We start from the raw sequence: 25,811 nt of genomic DNA on the forward strand, positions 1-25,811 counted from the left end.
TTTCTGTTAAATAAACTTTGTTTATTCTGTTCGTGGGCGCCGCAAGCTATGCTATATAAATATAACTTATATGGACAATTATCTATTGATGACCATAACAGGTACATAGCTCAGTGGTTAGTGTGTTGGCTTACAAAGTGCATGGTCCGCGGTTCGATTCTCCGTCCAGGCGAAAGGTAAAAAAATTTTAAAAATTTATAAAATCGTATAATTTCTTCTACATTGTTGGTATTACAGGAAAAGGTGTTAAGAACTAAAAATCCTCGTGGATGTGAGAAAGATGTGAGGGACAATGCAATTAGCAAGAAAACAATGTTTTTTTTTTTTTTTTTTGAGCTAGTCTTTATGAAATTGTTTTTACATCCTGGAAAAAAAAACGTTTATCACAAAAAGTATATACTTTTCTTCCAAATACACTTCCTTACAGCGAAAAGCAAATGAGAAACGAACTTTGTTTGTCTAAAATTTCGTTTGAGAGGAAGGAATTATTTTTTTGCGTGTAGACATTCAATGATTTTTTCCTTTTGTTTTCGACTCCTTCTTAATACAGTAAATTTCTTAGTATACAGAATAATTAAACGATTTAAACAATATCCTTCATCTTAACTGAACTGAAATGAAATGCCAAATCTGACAACTCAAAGTCAGCAATTAGAGAATCTATGAATATATCCACAAGACTTCTATCAAGAAGGCACAGCAAGCATTCAATGGTAACGAAGACATTGTCTATATTTAGGTCAACTAATGCCGATTCAACAAAAACGACCAACTCCTTGCCATTCATTTGTAGGATTTGTGCCTACATTCAAATTAAAATCTAAGGACAAAGAGAGAGAGCATTATCTAGTAAACAGACCAACTAACTGACCAACAGACTTAATGCCTTGATATGCCAGAATGTATGTACATATGAACATGTGAATATGCCTGTAATTAAATTTTGCCAGACATTAGATGACAATAATGGTGATGTATACCAACCGGATGTTGGTAAAGCTTATGAAGCTAACGAACATAATGATCATGATGGTGGTGATGATTACGATTATGATGCTTATATTGGTGAAACTAATGATAATAACAACTAGCTGAAGATGGTCCAAAGCCTGATGGAATTCTGTAGTAAATGGACTATGGGGATTCCCATATACCAGAGGTAAAATGATAAAATCCAGTAGCAATAAACTTTTAATGTCATAATAATTTGCATGATTATTTTTATCGCCACCGGACATATTAATTGAGTGTCGTTTGCAGTTAATAAACACTATGTGCGTATGGTGTTGTTGTCGTTGTTCGTAAAAGTGGTTTATCAGGTAAAATGGGTATTGAAGTGATAACAATTTTTGGTGGCAAATTTTTTCCTTAAATTTTAGACATTCTTTTCATATTAGGATCTTTAAATTAGTAATCAGTTTATAAACTTGCGAAAGATAATCTCAGTAAAAAAAATTAGAAGTCGTTCTAAAGGCACAACTTTACAAGATCTTTCAAAATTGTCCTCCAAAAGATGTTTGTTATTTTAACCCTCCGATAAGTGAGAAGGTCCGTAAGGACCTTTTTGCCTTTTCAAACTGAAATTACTCTTACTTCGGCCACTACAACCCACCCCCAAAGTTACTCTGTACACGCAAAAAAATAATTCTTTCCTCCCAAACGAAATTTTAGACAAACAAAGTTCGTTTCTCATTTGCTTTTCGCTGTAAGGAAGTGTATTTGGAAGAAAAGTATATCCTTTTTGTGATAAACGTTTATTCTTTTCCAGGATGTAAAAACAATTTCATAAAGACTAGCTCAAAAAAAAACATTATTTTCTTGCTAATTGCATTGTCCCTCACTTCTTTCTCACATCCACGAGGATTTTTAGTTCTTAACACCTTTTCCTGTAATACCAACAATGTAGAAGAAATTATACGATTTTATAAATTTTTAAATTTTTTTTTTAACTTTCGCCTGGACGGAGAATCGAACCGCGGACCATGCACATTGTAAGCCAACACACTAACCACTGAGCTATGTACCTGTTATGGTCATCAATAGATAAATATCCATATAAGTTATATTTATATAGCATAGCTTGCGGCGCCCACGAATCGAATAAACAAAGTTTATTTAACAGAAAAAAACATTTAGTTTGGCACCGTGGAGCAGTGGTAGCTACGTCCGACTCTCATGCCAAGGGTCGTGGGTTCGATCCCTGCTTCGGTCAAAGTTTTTTTTTTTTGCTTTTGTTTTTTTTTTTTGTACATATATTCCAGATATATTCGGAAGGTTCCGAAAAAATGTTCAACATTACATTGTACTATATTAAATTTTGAACTGTAAAATGTGTCTTATTAAAGACCTAAATTCAGAAAAGAACAGTGTTTGATATAAACGAAATGGACTGTGTTGTTATTTCAAAAATAACTTTTTTTATTGAAAAAATAAAAATTTTGTAACAAACGAATTTTTTTGGTGATAAAAGTTTAAAATTTTCGAAGCAATTCAAAAAACTCTAACAAAAGAAAAACGTTTTCGGTACACGTTTTCCAAACGTTTTTTTTCTTTGCGTGTATTCCAAGAGTATTTTGTTGCGCATCTTTTGGAACAAAAAAAACAAGTAAGGAAAGTCTAAAGTCGGGCGGGGCCGACTATATTATACCTTGCACCACTTTGTAGATCTAAATTTTCGATACCATATTACAACCGTCAAATGTGTTGGGTGCTATATAAAGGGTGATTTGTTAGGAGCTTGATAACTTTTTTAAAAAAAAAAAAACGCATAAAATTTGCAAAATCTCATCGGTTCTTTATTTGAAACGTTAGATTGGTCCATGACATTTACTTTTTGAAGATAATTTCATTTAAATGTTGACCGCGGCTGCGTCTTAGGTGGTCCATTCGGAAAGTCCAATTTTGGGCAACTTTTTTGAGCATTTCGGCCGGAATAGCCCGAATTTCTTCGGAAATGTTGTCTTCCAAAGCTGGAATAGTTGCTGGCTTATTTCTGTAGACTTTAGACTTGACGTAGCCCCACAAAAAATAGTCTAAAGGCGTCAAATCGCATGATCTTGGTGGCCAACTTACCGGTCCATTTCTTGAGATGAATTGTTCTCCGAAGTTTTCCCTCAAAATGGCCATAGAATCGCGAGCTGTGTGGCATGTAGCGCCATCTTGTTGAAACCACATGTCAACCAAGTTCAGTTCTTCCATTTTTGGCAACAAAAAGTTTGTTAGCATCGAACGATAGCGATCGCCATTCACCGTAACGTTGCGTCCAACAGCATCTTTGAAAAAATACGGTCCGATGATTCCACCAGCGTACAAACCACACCAAACAGTGCATTTTTCGGGATGCATGGGCAGTTCTTGAACGGCTTCTGGTTGCTCTTCACTCCAAATGCGGCAATTTTGCTTATTTACGTAGCCATTCAACCAGAAATGAGCCTCATCGCTGAACAAAATTTGTCGATAAAAAAGCGGATTTTCTGCCAACTTTTCTAGGGCCCATTCACTGAAAATTCGACGTTGTGGCAGATCGTTCGGCTTCAGTTCTTGCACGAGCTGTATTTTATACGGTTTTACACCAAGATCTTTGCGTAAAATCTTCCATGTGGTCGAATAACACAAACCCAATTGCTGCGAACGGCGACGAATCGACATTTCACGGTCTTCAGCAACACTCTCAGAAACAGACGCAATATTCTCTTCTGTACGCACTGTACGCATTCGTGTGGTTGGTTTAATGTCCAATAAAGTAAACTGAGTGCGAAACTTGGTCACAATCGCATTAATTGTTTGCTCACTTGGTCGATTATGTAGACCATAAATCGGACGTAAAGCGCGAAACACATTTCGAACCGAACACTGATTTTGGTAATAAAATTCAATGATTTGCAAGCGTTGCTCGTTAGTAAGTCTATTCATGATGAAATGTCAAAGCATACTGAGCATCTTTCTCTTTGACACCATGTCTGAAATCCCACGTGATCTGTCAAATACTAATGCATGAAAATCCTAACCTCAAAAGAATCACCCTTTATAAAGGTTTGTCCCAAATACATACATTTAAATATCACTCGATTTGGACAGAATTTGATAGACTTTTACAAAATCTATAGACTCAAAATTTAAGTTGGCTAATGCACTAGGGTGGAACATAATTTTAGTAAAAAAAAATATGGGAAAAATTTAAATCTGAAGCAATTTTAAGGAAACTTCGCCAAAGTTTCTTTATGATTTATCGATCGATATAAAGGGTGATACGGTCAAAATTTGGTCAATATAAACTTGACGTATTTCTTTCAATTTTGCATTTAAAAAACCTGAACACCCCTCATTTTGAAGGTGTGTGTGTAGAATGTTGCTCCTATTTCGATTTTGGAATTTACTCTTCAGTTGTCAAAACGCCGTCCAAGCAAGAAGAGCAGTGTATCAAAATTTTGCTCGCGCATCGCGAAAATCCGAGCTACTCGCACGCAAAGCTGGCAAAATCGCTAAAAGTTGCCAAATCAACCGTTACAAATGTTATTAAAGTGTTTGGGGAACGTTTGTCGACAGCCAGGAAGTCTGGATCGGGGGGAAATCGAAAACCGGAAGCCGCTGAGACGACAAAGAGAGTTGCCAGTAGTTTCAAGCGAAACCCTAACCTCTCTCTCCGAGATGCCGCAAATAAGCTGGGTGTATCGTCTACAACCGTGCATCGAGCCAAAAAACGAGCCGGACTATCGATTTACAAGAGGGTAGTGACTCCAAATCGCGATGATAAACAAAATACGACGGCCAAAGCGCGGGGAAAGGTACATAAAACTGTCAAAATTCGCAAAGAAATATCTGGTTTGGCAAGCCATCTGTACCTGTGGCTTGAAAAGCAGCATTTTCATAGCTCCCGGGACTGTCAACCAAGAAATTTACGTGAAAGAGTGTTTGAATAAACGTCTGCTGACTTTCCTGAAGAAACACGATTGTTCCGTACTGTTTTGGCCGGATTTGGCATCTTGCCATTACGGTAAAAAGGCCATGGAGTGGTACGCCGCCAACAACGTGCAGGTGGTTCCCAAGGACAAGAACCCTCCCAACACGCCAGAGCTCCGCCCAATTGAGAAATACTGGGCTATTGTCAAGCGGAACCTAAAGAAGACCAAAAAACTGCTAAGGACGAGCAGCAGTTCAAGGCAAACTGGCTTTCTGCGGCGAAGAAGGTGGACAAGGTGGCTGTACAAAATCTGATGGCAGGTGTCAAGCGTGAGGCCCGGCAATTCGGATTTGGAAAAGCGAAAGCATAATTGAATATTTTTCCTGAATTTTATACTAATTGAACTTGAAAAAGAAATTTGGTTTTTTAAATAAACGATTTCACCGATTTACACGCGTTTTCCCTTGACCAAATTTTGACCGTATCACCCTTTATATGTATTAGAAGTTTAGGAAAATTAGAGTAATTTTTACAACTTTTCGACTAAGCAGTAGCGATTTAACAAGGAAAATTTTGGTATTTTGACCATTTTTGTCGAAATGAGAAAAATATATATATGGGAGCTATATCTAAATCTGAACCGATTTCAATCAAATTTGGCACACATGACTATATTACTAATTGTACTCCTAGTGCAAAATTTCAACCAAATTGGGCCAAAACTCTGGCTTCTGGGGCCATATAAGTCCATATCGGGCGAAAAATATATATGGAAGCTATATCTAAATCAGAACCGATTTCAATCAAATTTGGCACACATGACTATACTACCAATAGTACTCCTTGTGCAAAATTTCAAGCTAATCGGGATAAAACTCTGGCTTCTGGGTCCATATATGTGCATATCGGGCGAAAGATATATATGGGAGCTATATCTAAATCTGAATCGATTTCAACCAAATTTGGCACGCATACCTACAATGCAAAATCTACTCCCTGTGCAAAATTTCAACCAAATTGGGCCAAAACTCTGGCTTTTAGGACCATATTAGTCCATATCGGGCGAAGGATATATATATAGGAGCTATATCTAAATCTGAACCGATTTCAATCAAATTTTGCACACTTGACTATACTACTAATTGTACTCCTAGTGCAAAATTTCAACCAAATTCGGCCAAAAATCTGGCTTCTGGGGCCATATAAGTCCATATCTGGCAAAAGATATATGGGAGCTATATCTAAATCTGAACCGACTTCAATCAAATTTTGCACACTTGACTATACGTCTAAGTGTTATGTTTGTACAAAATTTCAAGCAAATCGGTATAAAACTCTGGCTGCTAAGTCCATATTAGTGCATATCGGGCGAAAGATATATATGGGAGCTATATCTAATTCTGAACCGATTTCTTCCAAAATCAAGAGGGTTCTATTCTGACCCAAATTAGGAATATGTGCTAAATTTGAAGGTGATTGGACTTAAATTGCGACCTAGACTTTGATCACAAAAATGTGTTCACAGACAGACGGACGGACAGACAGACGGACGGACGGACAGACGGACATGGTTATATCGACTCAGGGACCCACCCTGAGCATTATTGCCAAAGACACCATGTGTCTATCTCGTCTCCTTCTGGGTGCTACAAACATATGCACTAACTTATAATACCCTGTTCAACAGTGTGGCGCAGGGTATAATTAATTGAAAGCCAAATAAAAAATTAATTGATTCTATTAATTTTTGTGATTGATTTTTGTTTCAATAAAAACAATTTGTTGAATCAATTAAATTTTTAATTGAATATTTTTTTTACAACTCAATTAAGACCTTAATTGAATAATTTTTCGTGAAAAGTTTTTTCTGTGTATGTTGTAAGTTTTACGAGAATCACAAGATATTCGGATACATTTTTAATTCGGATACAAAATTTTAAGAAAATCGCTTGATCAAAAGTCAGTTATGACCAGATTGGCTTTAAATACATACACCCATAGAAAAAACATGAACGGCGTGCACGTTTCAAAACGATCCGTTCATGGAAGTTAATCAACACACAGGTGGTGTCAAACGGAGAACAGACGGTGTCAATCTGACAATTATAAAATGATCACATGCGTTGTCAAGACAACAGCCAGCGTTCAGATCTGAAAACGTAATGGTTACGAATTTATAAAAAAATCCGCTACTGTTAAGCATTGGTGAACTTCTCTCTTGTCACTGAGTGCTGCCCGATTCCATGTTAAGCTCAATGACAAGGACCTCCTTTTTATAGCCGAGTCCGAACGGCGTTCCACATTACACTGAAACCACTTAGAGAAGCTTTGAAACCCTCAGAAATGTCACCAGCATTACTGAGGTGGGATAGTCCACCGCTGAAAAACTTTTTGGTGTTCAGTCGAAGCAGGAATCGAACCCACGACCTTGTGTATGCAAGGCGGGCATGCTAACCATTGCACCACGGTGGCTCCATAAAAACATCTAACTAATATTTTAAGACTTTGCATGGCCAAAGAAAAACGAAAGCCGTTCATGAAATCGTGAACGCCCGTTGACGAAATCGTGATTATTCCGTTTTGATTTTTCGTGAACGTTTCCGTTTCATTTTGTTACCGTCCGTTCACGATTTTGATTGTCTTTGAGCCTAATTAGGGCTGTATCTTGAAAATACATAAACTTTTTTTATGTAAAATTTAAAATGGTTAAATTGAAAAACAAAACTTATCCTTACATTACAGTAAATTTGATATCATAAAATTTAGGTTAGAAATTTGTTCACATTATGTCAGTCTTCTTTTATTAATGGCTAAGGGTTTATTGGACACATACATATTTTTAAATTGTATAAACATTAAAATAAATTAAATAAAACAAAATTTTAATCAAATCAATTATATGACAAATTTGGTATAGTTTCTATGTCTTGATTTTTTATTTTATATCACAAAATTTTCTGTAAAATATCAAATACCTAATTCGGATTTCAATTATAAATGGTACATGAACACAGTATGAAATTCACCCTTTAATACCTCAAACCAGCATATACACCAAACATGATTACAATCTAAGAAAATGTATGAACAATTACACAATCCGTCTTTTATAACAAAACAATTTAAATTCCTTAATTATTTACTTTCATATTTAAACCGCAAATCTCTTGTTTCATGCCAGACAAATTTAAATTTATATTTTTATACACTTTTGAGGTTTTTGGATACAGCTGTGCAGAGTGGACAAATAAAAGTGAATGTGGTTTTCTTTGTGGTTACTTGCTCGGAAGTATCTTTCAGAACACATCAAAATGTCAAGAACTAGCAAATTGAGGAAAGAAACCCCATAGAGAAAGAGAAGGAAACGGAAATGCTTGGCAAAATTTTATGTGAACACAATTTGAAGGGAATGGAATGAGATATGTCTTTAAGGAAAATTTATCCAACGACCACTATTACAAGAAATACATGCAAAAATACAGCCACAACCTACAAAATACAGTAAGAAAGCAATTCATCGGAAGTTGAGACACCTAAAAAAGCATATAATACTTCTTTCAATAGAATGCGGGACCTAAGGAAGAAGGAAAGGAAAAGATCTCAGAAAAATCTCAAATGGCTATAAATTAGAAAAAAATAAAAAAAATTACAGCTCTTCTCTGGTCTGATTTGAAAACATTTCAAAAGTCTTCCACTAGCCAAATATGAGAATTAAATATTGTAGTGATAATACTATCAAATACGGTATCCTGTATCTATGAAGGTATTCCTGTAACTTTGTGATTAGTTTGAGTGAATCGACTCAATTCACACAATGCTAACTTGTAAACTACCGCAACACAATTAAGTTGACTAAGTAGACATATTTTATTTTGCCAGCTTTGTTGGATCAGATTCAATCAATTTTTATCCTTGCTAAATCTAGTGGCTAATACACAGCAAATATTTATATGATACACCATAGAAAAACAAATAAAAATTTAAAAAAATTATATGTTGAACTTTGATATAAAATCTGAAATGGACAAGGGCACAGAATGTTTTTAGAAATCGAGAAGAGTTAATAAAAGGATAGCACAATTTTTATGAAAAAAACGTACATCTCCTTAATTACGTAGAACGTAGAAATATTTTTTGTATAGATTAAATAATCCTTACAGACAAATTGTATAAATACATGGGGGATTTACAACTAGCACTATGCATTTAAAAACAATATTATTTTAGGTTTAAGTGTGGTATGATTTTCTGAAAGGTCCAGTAAGAAGAAATACTCTTCAACGTTGGGAGTTTGATTATATTTAACCTATATTCACAAATAGGAAAGTTTCTACAGTTTCTCCCATATCTACGAAGACAGAACAAAAGAAATTGTTTTTTAGCAGACTCTATTGATTTGGAGTGAATCGCATAAACAGGATCCCAAATCACAGAGCTATATTCGAGTATACAGCGCACAAACAAAATATATAACAGTTTTCTAACAGAAGGATTAAAAGGAAAGTTTGAAACTCTAATTGCAGGCTGAAATATTAGCAATAAGAGAGGTTACAAATTGGCTGAGATGTAATGTTCCAACAAATGTTGGTATTTATACTCAGACAGAAATACAATTTTGCCAAAATTTTCTATAGAAATACAATTTTGACAAAATTTTCTATAGAAATACAATTTTGACAAAAATTTCTATAGAAATAAAATTTTGATAAAATTTTCTATTGGAATAAAATTTTGACAAAATTTTCTATAGACATAAACTTTTGACAAAATCTTCTATAGAAATAAAATTTTTACAAATTGTCTATAGAAATACAATTTTGACAAACTCTTCTATAGAAATAAAATTTTGACAAAAATTTCTATAGAAGTAAAATTTTTACAAATTGTCCAAAGAAATGAAATTTTGACAAAATTTTCTATAGAAATAAAACTTTGACAAATTTTCTATTAAAATAAAATGTTGACAAATTTTTCTAAAGAAATAAACTTTTGACAAAATTTTCTATAGAAATAAAATTTTGACAAATTGTCTAAAGAAATAAAATTTTGACAAAATTTTCTATAGAAATAAAATTTTGATAAAATATTCTATACGAATAAAATTTTGAGAAAATTTTCTAGAGACATAAACTTTTGACAAAATCTTCTATAGAAATAAAACTTTTACAAATTGGCTATAGAAGTACAATTTTGACAAAATCTTCTATAGAAATAAAATTTTTACAAAATTTTCTATAGAAATAAAATTTTGACAAAATTTTCTATAGAAATAAAATTTTGACAAAATTTTCTATAGAAATAAAATTTTGATAAAATTTTCTATAGAAATAAACTTTTGACAAAATCTTCTATAGAAATAAAATTTTGACAAAATTTTCTATAGAAATAAAATTTTGACAAAATTTTCTATAGAAATAAAATGTTGACAAAATTTTCTATAGAAATAAAATTTTGACAAAATTTTCCATAGAAATAAAATTTTGACAAAATGTTCTATAGAAATAAAATTTTGACAAAATGTTCTATAGAAATAAAATTTTCTATAGAAATAAACTTTTGACACAATTTTCTATAGAATAAACTTTTGACACAATTTTCTATAGAAATAAAATTTTGACAAAATTTTCTATAGAAATAAAATTTTGACAAAATTTTCTATAGAAATAAAATTTTGACAAAATTTTCTATAGAAATAAAATTTTGCCAAAATTTTCTATGAAAATAAAATTTTGAGAAAATTTTCTATAGAAATAAACTTTTGACAAAATTTTCTATAGAAATAAAATTTTGACAAAGTTTTCTATAGAAATACAATTTTGACAAAATGTTCTATAGAAATAAAATTTTGACAAAATTTTCTATAGAAATAAAATTTTGACAAAATTTTCTATAGAAATAAAATTTTGACAAAATTTTCTATAGAAATAAAATTTTGACAAAATTTTCTATAGAAATAAAATTTTGACAAAATTTTCTATAAAAATAAAATTTTGACAAAATTTTCTATAGAAATAAAATTTTGACAAATTTTCTATAGAAATAAACTTTTGACAAAATTTTCTATAGAAATAAAATTTTGACAAAGTTTTCCATAGAAATAAAATTTTGACGAAATTTTCTATAAAAATAAAATTTAGACAAAATTTTCTATAGAAATAAAATTTTGAAAAAATTTTCTATACAAATAAAATTTTGAGAAAATTTTCTATAAAAATAAAATTTTGAGAAGATTTTCTACAGAAATAAACTTTTGACAAAATTTTCTATAGAAATAAAATTTTGACAAAGTTTTCTATATAAATAAAATTTTGACAAAATTTTCTATAAAAATAAAATTTTGACAAAATTTTCTATAGAAATAAAATTTTTGACAAAATTTTCTAAAGAAATAAACTTTTTACAAAATTTTCTATAGAAATAAAGTTTTTACAAATTGTCTAAAGAAATAAAATTTTGACAAAAATGTCTATAGAAATAAAATGTTGACAAAATTTTCTATAGAAATAAAATTTTGACAAAATTTTATATAGGTTTTATTTTACAAAATTTTCTATAGAAGTAGAATTTTGAAAAATTTTCTATAGAAATAGAATTTTGACAAAATTTTCTATAGAAATAGAATTTTGAAAAATTTTCTATAGAAATAGAATTTTGACAAAATTTTCTATAGAAATAAAATTTTGACAAAATTTTCTATAGAAATAAAATTTTGAAAAAATTTTCTATAGAAATAAAATTTTTCCAAATTGGCTATTGAAATAAAATTTTGACTAAATTTTCTATATAAAAAAATTGACAAAATTTTCTATAGAAATAAAACTTTGACAAAATTTTCTATAGACATAAAAGTACGATTTTTGTTTGGTAAATATTTGGTAAAATTTTTTCCAAATTTTGGTAGTTTATTTTTCTATAGAAATACAATTTTGACAAAATTTTCTACAGAAAGAAATACAAATTTGACAAAAATTTCTATAGAAATAAAATTTTGGCAAAATTTTCTATAGAAATAAAATTTTGACAAAATGTTCTATAGAAATAAAATTTTGACAAAATTTTCTATACAAATAGAATTTTAACAAAATTTTCTATAAAAATAAAATTTTGAGAACATTTTCTATAGAAGTAAACAACTTTGACAAAATTTTATATATAATTTTTTTTTTTTGACAAAATTTTCTATAGAAATAGAAATTTGACAAAATTTTCTACAGAAATGAACATGTGACAAAATTTTCTACAGAAATAAACTTTTTACAAAATTTTCTATAGCAATAAAATTTTGAGAAAAATTTCTATAGAAATAAACTTTTGACAAAATTTTCTATAGAAATGAAATTTTGACAAAGTTTTATATAGAAATACAATTTTGACAAAATTTTCTATAGAAATAACATTTTGACAAAATTTTCTATAGAAATAACATTTTGACAAAATTTTCTATAGAAATAAAATGTTGACAAAGTTTTCTATAGAAATACAATTTTGACAAAATTTTCTATAGAAATAAAATTTTGACAACATTTTCTATAGAAATAAAATTTTTGACAAAATTTTCTATAGAAATAATATTTTGATAAAATTTTCTATAGAAATAAAATTTTGACAAAATTTTCTATAGAAATAAAATTTTGACAAAATTTTCTATAGAAATAAAATTTTGAGAAAAATTTCTATAGAAATAAACTTTTGACAAAATTTTCTATAGAAATGAAATTTTGACAAAGTTTTATATAGAAATACAATTTTGACAAAATTTTCTATAGAAATAACATTTTGACAAAATTTTCTATAGAAATAACAATTTGACAAAATTTTCTATAGAAATAAAATTTTTAAAAAACTTTCTATAGGAATAATATTTTGACAAAATTTTCTATAGAAATAAAATTTTGACAAAATTTTCTATAGAAATAAAATTTGGACAAAATTTTCTAAAGAAATAAACTTTTTACAAAATTTTCTATAGAAATAAAGTTTTTGCAAATAGTCTAAAGAAATAAACTTTTTACACAATTTTCTATAGAAATAAAGTTTTTGCAAATAGTCTAAAGAAATAAAATGTTGACAAAAATGTCTATAGAAATAAAATTTTGACAAAATTTTCTATAGAAATAAAATTTTGACAAAATTTTATATAGAATTTTTTTTTGACAAAATTTTATATAGAATTTTTTTTTTGACAAAATTTTCTATAGAAAAAAAATTTTTACAAATTTGCTATTGAAATAAAATTTTGACAAAATTTTCTATATAAAAAAAAATTGACAAAATTTTCTATAGAAATAAAACTTTGATAAAATTTTCTATGGAAATAAAAGTAAGATTTTTGTTTGGTAGTTTATTTTTGGCTGGGTTGCCACAACCGTAGTACCGATGCCCACTGCAAAGGCACACTGAAAACAAAGTCCGAAACCAACTGAAACCAACACTAATTTTAACTTATTTCTATTGCAAAAAAATATTTGTTTGTAGGTTAATTTTATTATTTTTTACGAAATTTTCCACAGGCCAAGGAAATTTTCCTTAACCCAAGTATGTCTCAAATATTTTATGAACTACACATGGGTATAAAGTTCAGTGACGTAAATATAAGTTCAATATGAACTAAAGCAGAAGAAAATTTCAGTACGATACCCAAAAATAATAAGAATGAACTACTGTGTGGTAAAAATGGTCACGATTTGGCGCCAATGATTTCTTTCTTTATTTTAGTTCATTTATTCTTCTATGAGAGGTTGTAGTTTTTCATGAATTAGTTCAGGACATTAAATTCTTCGTGGTTTTAAAAACGCTTTGTGGAAATCTCAAAATGTAGTCATACAGTTAACCTGCAATAAAATCCTTGGACTCTGTGTTCCTTAACTGCCGCAAATCTCTCAACGTGATGGTTGAGCAGTACAATATTCACCTAATATGGGTGCATGGCCACAGGAACATACCGGAGAACTGCGAAGCAGATGGGAGAATTGCAAGGGATGCAACGACACCAATATGCTAGAGTTTTCAAGACGTCAGATATCATTCTTGATAGGCGACCATCGCTTTGCTGGGATTCAAAGATTTTTTAAAATTCATAGTGATAATTTTATCTTTCAAATCACAACATTTTAATGATAATTGTATTATTTTTTCTGTCGGCGTTATATGCTATAATCCGTCGGGATACAATACAATGGAAAATGTATACCCAGAAATTACTTAAATACACAGATACAAATATTACTAATATATTTGCAATTATATTTAATTTGAACTTGTTAACATTACACTGAAAAAAATATTGAAAAATATTGAGGTTATTTAAAGACAAATTTATTTTAAATAATGAAATTTGAATTAAATGAAAATTTATAATCTTTGCTTTAAAAATTCTTTTCATTAAATTTAGTACAAAAATTTTCATTACAATAAAGAAAACATTTTTGATTTCAAGAATTCGTCCCTAAATTAACTGAAATATTAAATTTTTTTTATTTAAGATAAAGACGCTTTAAATATAGGCTAATATTTATTTTAAGGATTTCGTATCTTTGATTTAAAGTTTTTTTTTTTTTTTTTTGAATTAAACATTTTTTGCTTTTTTTATAATGTGGATTTCTAAATATTTGTTAGTCTGTAAATATTAATATATTACAAAAAGAGGATGAAAATTCCATAAATGCGATCTGTATCCTAATTTTAATTTTATTGATTCTAGATTTAAGGCTAGATAGGTTGCTAAAAATTTCTTTATTTTAAAGAAGTCGCATCTTTGGCTCGGAATTAATACCAAACGAAGTAAACTTCTTTTTGCGTGTAGCAACAACCTTTACAACTATTCTTTTCTCCGCGTGTACTCATACTCAGGGGCATCATTCAAAACAAAAAAAAAATATTTAGTTTCTAGTGGGATATGATAAAGAATGTAGTCTTGGTATCTTTTCGTTGGCCGGGAGGATGGTTGATTGTTGCGATGGTATTTCTCTAATTGCAAGTTTTCAACAATAAAGCAACAAACCCTTATAAATAGGACGAAAGGAATAACTTTGAGTTTCCTCTGCATGCCCCAATGGAAAGAAACGGATGGATGACATGTGTATATCTTTTTCTTCATCAGCATTGTTCTGTGCCATCACAGAAACAAAAAATTAGAACCTTCAGTAAATGTTTGGAAGGAAACGAATTTGGTGATGCGATGACAAAAGTTACCAAAGAATCAAAGGAGTAACAATACGAAAGTTCCATAGCTCTTTGTGTTGCTCATTTGTTGTTGATAATGTTGAAAGTTGATGTGATTAAAGACAAAGAAAAAAAAGGATATGGCGTGATAAGAAGGCTTTTATGCAGCAGCGATATCCACGAAATGTATGAGTTTCTCTTTACGAGTGATTTGAAATTAAAAGAATTTTACAAGAGTTGATTTTATTATTCAATTGTGAAATTTAGTCAGCTTTTTTGGTTGATACAAATTATTAAAAAAAAACAAGTATATACGGCCGTAAGTTCAGCCAGGCTGAATCTTATGTACCCTCCACAATGGATTGCATAGAAACTTCTACTACAGACTGTCATCCACAATCGAATTACTTGGGTTGCGGTAACACTTGCCGATGGCAAGGTATCTTAAAACTTCGTAACATCGTCTTCTCAAAAAGGCCGATTAAGTACGTATATAATTCAGTTTGACAAAATTTTCTATAGAAATAAAATTTTGACAAAATTTTCTATAGAAATAAAATTTTAACAAAAATTTTCTAGATCAATAAAATTTGGACAAAAAATTCCAAAGGCACAACTTTAAAAGCAATTCCAAAAGATGTACTTCCAAAGCTGTTCTTTATTTCAACTATAATAACTCGATATATAGTAACTCGCTTTTTTCTTATTTTTAATGGGTAAATTTAATTTCTTTGTTTCAAAAAGGTTAAAAACAGAGTAAGCTTTAATAAAATGGTACAAATTATTTAAATTTTGTTGAACAAATTCAAAATCCATTCAAGAAACATTGCGAATTTTTCAAAATATTTTAATTCAAACGTTTCGAACAAGCGTTAGAATTCGTTAAAAACCATAAAAAATTGTATAAATTATTTATTTGTCAAAATATGACAACATCTTTTAATTCACATCCAAAACACTGAATTGAAATCACAGAGTAAGAAGTGAAATTCAGTGCAAAGGCTGTTGAAATGGTGGGCATCCGTCCTATAACAAGCCCGTGTTAAATTCATCGCTACTGCGCCAATTTTGCGCTACTTCCGGATCCAAAAGAACATTTTCACTGCTTTTTTACTGGGTAACAAAAAATGTTATTTTTGCTACATTTTATTTTTATTGAAAACTTTTTTTTTTACTTTTACTTCTAAATTTTATTTCAAATTTTATTTTTATAAAATATTTTGTAAAAATTTAATTTCTATAGAAAATTCTGTCATAATTTTATATCTATAGAAAATTTTCTATACAAATAAAATTTTGACAAAATTTTATTTCTATAGAAAATTTTGTCAAAATTTTATTTCTATAGAAAATTTTGTCAACATTTTATTTCTATAGAAAATTTTGTCAAAATTCTATTTCTATAGAAAATTTTGTCAAAATTTTACTTCTGTAGATAACGTTTTCAAAATTTTATTTCTGTAGAAAATTTGTCAAAATTTTATTTCTATAGAAAATTTTGTCAAAATTTTATTTCTATAGAAAATTTTGTTAAAATTTTATTTATATAGTAAATTTTGTCAAAATTTTATTTCTATAGAAAGTTTTGTCAAATTTTTATTTCTACAGAAATTTTTTTTTAAATTTTATTTCTATAGAAAATTTTGTCAAAATTTTATTTCTATAGAAAATTTTGTCAAAATTTTATTTCTATAGAAAATTTTGTCAAAATTCTATTTCTATAGAAATTTTTGTCAAAATTTGTTTTTCAAAATTTTATTTCTATAGAAAATTTTGTCAAAATTTTATTTCTATAGAAAATTTTGTCAAAATTTTATTTCTATAGAAAATTTTGTCAAAATTTTATTTCTATAGAAAATTTTGTCAACATTTTATTTCTATAGAAAATTTTGTCAAAATTCTATTTCTATAGAAAATTTTGTCAAAATTTTACTTCTGTAGATAACGTTTTCAAAATTTTATTTCTATAGAAAATTTTGTCAAAATTTTATTTCTATAGAAAATTTTGTCAAAATTTTATTTCTATAGAAAATTTTGTTAAAATTTTATTTCTATAGAAAATGTTGTCAAAATTTTATTTCTATAGAAAGTTTTGTCAAATTTTTATTTCTATAGAAATTTTTTTTTTTAAATTTTATTTCTATAGAAAATTTTGTCAAAATTTTATTTCTATAGAAAATTTTGTCAATATTTTATTTCTATAGAAAGTTTTGTCAAATTTTTATTTCTATAGAAATTTTTTTTTAAATTTTATTTCTGTAGAAAATTTGTCAAAATTTTATTTCTATAGAAAATTTTGTCAAAATTCTATTTCTATAGAAATTTTGGTCAAAATTTGTTTTTCAAAATTTTATCTCTATAGAAAATTTTGTTAAAATTTTATTTCTATAGAAAATTTTGTTAAAATTTTATTTCTATAGAAAATTTTGTCAACATTTTATTTCTATAGAAAACTTTGTCAAATTTTTATTTCTATAGAAATTTTTTTTTAAAATTTTATTTCTATAGAAAATTTTGTCAAAATTTTATTTCTATAGAAATTTTTGCCAAATTTTATTTCTATAAAAATTTTTACCAACATTTTATTTCTATAAAAATTTTTAACAACATTTTATTTCTATTGAAAATTTTGTCAAAATTTTATTTCTATAGAAAATTTTGTTAAAATTTTATTTCTATAGAAAATTTTGTCAAAATTTTATTTCTATAGAAAATTTGTCAAAATTTTATTTCTATAGAAAATTTTGTCAAAATTTTATTTCTATAGAAAATTTTGTTAAAATTTTATTTCTATAAAAAATTTTGTCAACATTTTATTTCTATAGAAAATTTTGTTAAAATTTTATTTCTATAGAAAATTTTGTCAAAATTTTATTTCTATAGAAAATTTTATTTCTATAGAATATTTTGTAAAAATTTTATTTCTATTGAAAATTTTGTAAAAATTTTATTTCTATAGAAATTTTTACCAAAATTTTATTTTTATTGAAAATTTTGTCAAAATTTTATTTCTATAGAAAATTTTGTCAAAATTTTATTTCTATAGAAAATTTTGTTAAAATTTTATTTCTATAGAAAATTTTGTCAAAATTTTATTTCTATAGAAAATTTTATTAAAATTCTATTTCTATAGAAAATTTTGTCAAAATTTTATTTCTATAGAAAATTTTGTCAAAATTTTATTTCTATAGAAAGTTTTGTTAAAATTTTATTTCTATAGAAAATTTTGTCAAAATTTTATTTCTATAGAAAATTTTGTCAAAATTTTATTTCTATAGAAAATTTTGTCAAAATTTTATTTCTATAGAAAATTTTGTCAAAATTTTATTTCTATAGAAAATTTTGTCAAAATTCTATTTCTATAGAAAATTTTTTCAAAATTTTATTTCTATAGAAAATTTTTTCACAATTTTATTTCTATAGAAAATTTTGTCAAAATTTTATTTCTATAGAAAATTTTGTCAAAATTTTATTTCTATAGAAAATTTTGTCAAAATTTTATTTCTATAGAAAATTTTGTTAAAATTTTATTTCTATAGAAAATTTTGTCAAAATTTTATTTCTATAGAAAATTTTGTCAAAATTTTATTTCTATAGAAAATTTTGTCAAAATTTTATCTCTATAGAAAATTTTGTTAAATTTTATTTCTATAGAAAATTTTGTCAAAATTTTATTTCTATAGAAAATTTTGTCAAAATTTTATTTCTATAGAAAATTTTGTCAAAATTTTATTTCTATAGAAAATTTTGTTAAAATTTTATTTCTATAGAAAATTTTGTCAAAATTTTATTTCTATAGAAAATTTTGTCAAAATTTGTTTTTCAAAATTTTATCTCTATAGAAAATTTTGTTAAATTTTATTTCTATAGAAAATTTTGTCAAAATTTTATTTCTATAGAAAATTTTGTTAAAATTTTATTTCTATAGAAAATTTTGTCAAAATTCTATTTCTATAGAAAATTTTGTCAAAATTTTATTTCTATAGAAAATTTGTCAAAATTTTATTTCTATAGAAAATTTTGTCAAAATTTTATTTCTATAGAAAATTTTGTCAAAATTTTATTTCTATAGAAAATTTTGTCAAAATTTTATTTCTATAGAAAATTTTGTCAAATTTTTATTTTTTTGTCAAAATCGTATTTATATAAAATTTTTTTAAGAAGTGTACTTTTATAGAAAATTTTATTTTTAAAGATGCAATTTTCTCAATTTATTTAAAATTTCTGATTTTTACAGGATGTAAAACGCAGTAAAAAAATTAAACGAGGTTTTATTATTCTTGACGAATATTATTTAAAAATTAGAATAACGCCGCATGTTGGGGCAATTCATTATTAGTTAATTTTCGGATATAAAATTAAATTTTCTACCGTACGGGGTGTCGTATGATTTTCGATGTTCATTATACGCACTATAGTACATTCAAACACCTAGTTAACATTTTTTAAAGTTCCTCCCAAGTCATTACTTGATGGAATTTGGCACTCACAAGAAGTTCATATCACAAAGGATTTTTATGTTATTAAAAAAAAGAAATCCACCCACTAGAGAAACTAAAAGTCAGAAGCAAATGTTTAATTTGATTCAGGAGGTCATGGGCTTTAAATACCTATGAACTCTTAGCTATTTCGACATTTTTATATGGTATTTATTTATGGTATTTTTTTGTGGTATTTATTTATTTTTTATTATTTTTTTTTTAATCATACTTACATTCTTTATTCTTGTCCATTTGGGGCTGAAGAGGACTTGAATCGACAATAGCCTTGGGAGGTGATTGTCGTGGATCGTAGAAATCGGAATTTGTGGCGTCATCGCTGCTACTGATGCCTCCCAGAAATGATGCATTTAAACGCTGTTCGCCTATTCGATAAGATGAAAAAAAAATGATGTAAAGAACAATTGAAAATAATTCATGCCCATTGAACTGAAACCGGACCTATAATGAGGAGGCCTTTGGCATTACACATACCTTCTGACATGTCGTCATAGGCTTCCTGCAATAATATGACGTCCTGAAATGTCTGCTCAAATGCACTCTTCCCACTTAAATGGGAGGCGGTCAATAGGCCGTTACACGATGAATCTGAAACAAGTTCAAAAGTCGTGGCAGAGCCAGGCGATGAGAATGTTGCAAGTAATGTACCACCACTAAGGCTATGCAATGATGGCGATTTTGGAATAACGCGTGTAATTGTTGTGGCTCCTACAGCGGACGGTATATGGATCGGGAGCAGGGGTGCCGCTGATGTTGAGGCAATTTTAGCAGTGGTTGTGGTCGTTGTTGCTGATGCGATCTGTGTTGCAAATGAAGATTTATTGTTGGTCTTAAGTCCTTGTGTCGTTGTCACGGACACACTATTTGTCGTTGGCAATGATTTGGCAATTGTGGCGGTGGAGGTTACCTGGATATTGGCACAATTTTGAATGGTAGCGGAAGGGGTCTTATGTGTCTTTACATGCGTTTTTGAGGAATTTTCAATGTTGGACAATTTCTTTGTTTGACCTGAGGAAGTTAATGAGGATGATGCTGATGCTGAGGACGAATTACTAGAGTTTTTCGATGAGATCGTAGAGTGTGTGTTACCGGAACAATTCGAAGTCACACTGGATGCTGGTGATGCTGAAGACGAAGACAATGAAGGTGATGATGATAATGATGACCCTGAAGAAGCAGAAACAGTTGCAGCCGATAAAATTTTGTTGGCAGCAACACCGTTTAACTGATGCAAATGGAGTGTATTTTGTTGACTTAGGAAATTATGGCCTGCCGCTGTTGTAGCCGGCGTAGTGTGATGAATATAACCGCTGGTGGTATCAATAGTAATGGGTGTCACACAAATTGTGTTGTTTAGCAAATTAATGCCGTTGTGAGTGGTGGTCGTGATGGTGACACCGTTAATAGTGTTACTCTTAACGTTGATATTGTTCGAGCTGATGCTGTTACTGCTGCCGTTGTTGTGCCGGTGATTATGGTACAAATGATTATGATGACCGTAACGATGACCGTTACTACTGCTATGATTATTGATGGTTATCGTACCGTTGTTGTGGCTGTTGCTGTTGCTGTGGTGATGTTGGTGGACTTTGAATCTATTGATATGATTGGCAATATTGTTGTGGGTGCCAGCTGCCGTCAGGAGCTTTGAGCCCGTCGTACTGACAACAGTTGTATTGGTGGTGGCGTTTGTCTGTTGAAACCAACTGGGGAAGCTGCCCTTGAGCGTGTCGATAAGATCCTGATCGAGCGTTAAACGCCACGATGCAGGGCCGTCCACGCCGTGCGTAGACTCTGTAAAAGTAAAAATAAAAAAATAAAAAAAAATAAAAACATTAAAATAATGCTTTAAAAACAAAGGATTTTGAGTAGGTTTAATTTTCGGCTGATTTGTAAAAAAAAATCACATCATTTTTCAAATCAAATGAAATTTGATTGAAAAACGTTTCATTTTCTCTGAAAAAGGTCTCATTTGAAGTGAAAATACTACATAGAGTTACTTTATATGGTGGATGAGTTATGTACGAAATGGAAAAAACATTCAATTTAAAATAAAATATAAAAAAAAAACAAGTATATACGGCCGTAAGTTCGGTCAGGCCGAATCTTATGTACCCTCCACCATGGATTACGTAGAAACTTCTACGGAAGACTGTCATCCACAATCGAATTACTTTGGTTGTGGTATCTTAAAACTTCTTAATATCGTTTTCTAAATTATGAGTTAGTCCATACGTGGTATATATTAGACAAAAAAGTTATGTATATTTAGGTAAATCTACAAATAATTATGAATTGATATGGACTTTTTGCACGATATGTAGAGAGCCAGAATTGAAATATCGGGGTCGCTTATATGGGGGCTATATACAATTTTGAACTTGATATGGACCAATTTATGTGTGATTGGGGATCGATTTATCTGAGGGCTATATATAACTATAGACCGATATGGACCTATTTAGGCATGGTTGTTAACGGCCATATACTAGCACAATGTACCAAATTTCAACTGACTCGGATGAAATTAGCTCCTCCAAGAGGCTCTAAAACCAAATCTCGGGATCGGTTTATATAGGGGCTATATATGATTATGGACTGATACACAGAAAAAAATATCACCAAAATATTTCCAATTAAAAAGTTAATTGAAGTTGAATTTTTTTTTATTAATAAATTAATTAGTACAATTAACTTTTTAATCAAGATAGAAACATTAAGTTAATTAAGTCAATGATTGAACATTTTAAAATTTTTAATCAAAAAGTTAATTGATACAATTAACTTTTAATCAAATTCGGAAGACTAAGTCAGTTTATGATGATGATGAATTTTTTTTTAAATTTTTAGTTAAATTTTTTTTCAAGCAATCAATTGTTAATCCAAATAAAAATTCTAAGCCAATTCAGAATGTAATTGAAAATAGTTACCTTTTTTAATTAATAAATTAATTGAGTTTTGCAATCAACATCAATTAAATTTTTAATTGAATCAATTAAAAAATTAATTGAAATTTGGCAATGAAATCAATTAATTTTTTAATCAAGAATTTTTTCTATGCCCAATTAAAACTGTGATTGATACTATCATTTTCGTGATTGAAGACATTTCAATTAAAAAATTAATTGGATCAATTAATTTCGTGATTGAATCAGAAAAAAAATTTTTTGTGTGTATGGACCACTTTTGGCATGATTGTTAAATATCATATACTACCACCACGTACCAAATTTTAACCAGATCGGATGAATTTTACTTCTCTAAAAGGCACCGGAGGTAAAATCTGGGGATCGGTTTATATGGGAGCTATATATAATTATGGACTGATATGAACCAATTCCTGCATGGTTGTTGGATACCATATACTAACACCACGTACCAAATTTCAACTGAATCAGATGAATTTTGGTCTTCCAAGAGGCTCCGGAGGTCAAATCTGGTGATCGGTTTATATGGGGGCTATATATAATTATGGACCGATGTGGACCAATTTTTACATGGCTGTTAGAGACCATATACCAACATCATGTACCAAATTTCAGTCGGATCGGATGAAATTTGCATCTCTTAGAGGCTCCGCAAGCCAAATCGGGGGATCGGTTTATATGGGGGCTATATATAATTATTGACCGATGTGGACCAATTTTTGCATAGTTGTTTGAGACCATATACTTACACCATGTACCAAATTTCAGCCGGATCGGATGAAATTTTCTTCTCTTAGAGGCTCCGCAAGCCAAATCGGGGGATCGGTTTATATGGGGGCCATAAGCGTAGGAAGGCCTCTGGGGAGGGGGCTTAGACCCCCCAGAAAAAATTTAGCCCCCCCCCCCAGAATTTGAAAACCCATTTACGATTTTACATTTTTATAAAAATTAAACAAGTATATACAACCGCACAAAGTTCCGCTAAAGGCTTTCATGCATAATCGAATTACTTGGGTTGTGGTAGCAGTTGCCGATGGCAATGTTTGAAGTCTGATATTTATGAAATAGAGCTGTGATTGAGCTTATGGTTTAGTTAAATAACTAACAGCCTGTTTCTGTATGTCGAACGAGTTCAATCGATCGACTGAAATGCATAGAAACAGCTGGTTTTTGGTTATAAATTCAGCTGTTTGTTTCCATTTTAGTCGATCCACAGAGCACATTCGACATACAGAAACAGGCTGTAAAGCTCCTTTATTATATTGTTTAGTCTGGTTTCGTCATCTTAATTAAAAAATAGTAATTAAAACTATTCTTTCATAAATTAATATCTTAATAACGCTGCAAAAAAGCGTCGCCAAAAAAGAAGTGAAAATGTTCTTTTTGTGTCCGGAAGTGGTGCAAAATTGGCGGAGAAGCGATGAATGTAATAGGAACTCGTCATAGAACGAATGTCCACCGTTTCAACAGCCGTTGCAATAAATTTGCATCACTTCTTACGGTGTGATCCGAATTCAGAGTTTTGAATGTGAACTAAAAAATTGTGTGATATTTTCCCAAATAAATAATTTTTATTTATTCGTTTTTATTTGATTTTTGGTCGATCTTTTGCTAGAATTATATAAATATTTATAAAGACCTCGAGCTTCAAGAAACATTAATTTATAATAATTTTTATATTTTTTATGATTTTTAATGCATTCTAACGCATGTTTGAATGTTTTCAAAAATTATCGATTTTTGTATAATGGATTTAGCATTTTTGTGGCAAAATTTGATTAATTTTTACCATTTTATTTATTCTTACTCTTTTTTAACCCTGGACAGTCATCCTTCGTCAAAATGACGACGCGTAATTTCATTTTCGATCTAAAATGCATTTTAGTCGATTGGGAAATGATAAATTTAAGTTATACAAATGCAAATATTTTATGAATTTTTGTTGTATTCTAATTAAAAACAAAATGAATAAGAAAATAAAATCAATTTTGGTTCACATTTTTGCTCACAGTGCAAATTATAGCATCTTGAAATAAGCCGTAGTCAAAATGACGAAGGATGACGTTAGTGTACAAAAAATAAGGATGACTGTCCAGGGTTAAACTATTTGAAAAAAGAAAACAAAAATTACGCATTAAAATATGAAAAAACTGAAGTAAAAAACTTCGTATGTAGTTAATATAATTAACTTCTTTGTGAGGACATTTTTGGAAGTGCTTTTAAAGTTGTGCCTTTAAAACAAATCCCAATTTTTTTGCTGGGAAAAGTGTGGTACTTTTAGTTGCTTTATTATATATTATTTTGATGTCTATTTTTGTATTATTTTTTATGAAATAAAACAATAATTGAACCTATAAGTTCAGTCTATAAACTTTTAGCTAGGGGGGCTATAGCCCCCCCTAGGAAAATTGTCTAGCTACGCTAATGATGGGGGCTATATATAAATTTGAACCGATGTGGACCAATTTTTGCATGGTTGTTAGAGATCATATGCTGACACTATGTACCAAATTTCAGCCGAATCAGATGAAATTTGCTTCTCTTAGAGGCTCCGCAAGCCAAATCTGGGGATCGGTTTATATGGGGGCTATATATAATTATGGATCGATATGGACCAATCTTTGCATGGTTGTTAGAGACCATATACTAACACCATGTACCAAATTTCAACAAGATCGGATGAAATGTGATTCTCTTAGAGGATTCGCAAGCCAAATTTGGGGGTCCGTTTATATGGGGGCTATACGTAAAAGTGGACCGATATGGCCCATTTTCAATACCATCCGACCTACATCAATAACAACTATCTGTGCCATGTTTCAAGTCGATAGCTTGTTTCCTTCGGAAGTTAGCGCGATTTAGAGCAATATTACGATGTGTTAAAAACGGAATGACAAAGTTAATATACCTCCCATCCTATGGTGGAGGGTATAATAATATTTAGTACTAGCGACGCCATCTATGTGTCAGACCGGGGACTTATCAGCCAACCTGTTATATATTTTCAGGATTGGTCCAAACAAAATATTGTTTGTATTGTTCAAGCATATTATGTTGCACCTTAGGGCACTCGTACACTGGTAGTAAAAAATTTTAATGAAATTTTCTTTGTGTGGATATATTTTGAAGGCGCCAATTGGTTACTTCCATTATTTTACTTGCAGCATACTCTCTATGTTTCTATAGGCTATTTCCCAATTAATATATGTTTTCATCTAAGCATATTATATTTACAAACATTTTATATCCCAAACATAATATGTTCTAACATATTAACATATATGTACCAAACATGTTATGCTAGTTTATGAACATTATATGCTT

The 25,811-nt window shown here is 29.2% G+C and overlaps 1 protein-coding gene across 1 annotated transcript in view; it reads right to left on the minus strand.

Annotated features, from left to right (window-relative positions):
• Nucleotides 1-25,811, minus strand: part of Mrtf (Myocardin-related transcription factor) — a 358,893-nt gene that overhangs the window by 48,992 nt on the left and 284,090 nt on the right. The window contains exons 2-3 of the mRNA XM_075304799.1: nt 20,035-21,354; nt 19,776-19,925 (exon numbers count right to left, since the gene is read on the minus strand). Of these exons, the coding sequence (XP_075160914.1) occupies nt 19,776-19,925; nt 20,035-21,354 (1,470 nt within the window). The remainder of the gene's footprint in view (nt 1-19,775; nt 19,926-20,034; nt 21,355-25,811) is intronic.

Source organism: Haematobia irritans, chromosome 4, assembly GCF_050003625.1.
Source record: "Haematobia irritans isolate KBUSLIRL chromosome 4, ASM5000362v1, whole genome shotgun sequence".
NCBI lineage: Eukaryota > Metazoa > Arthropoda > Insecta > Diptera > Muscidae > Haematobia > Haematobia irritans.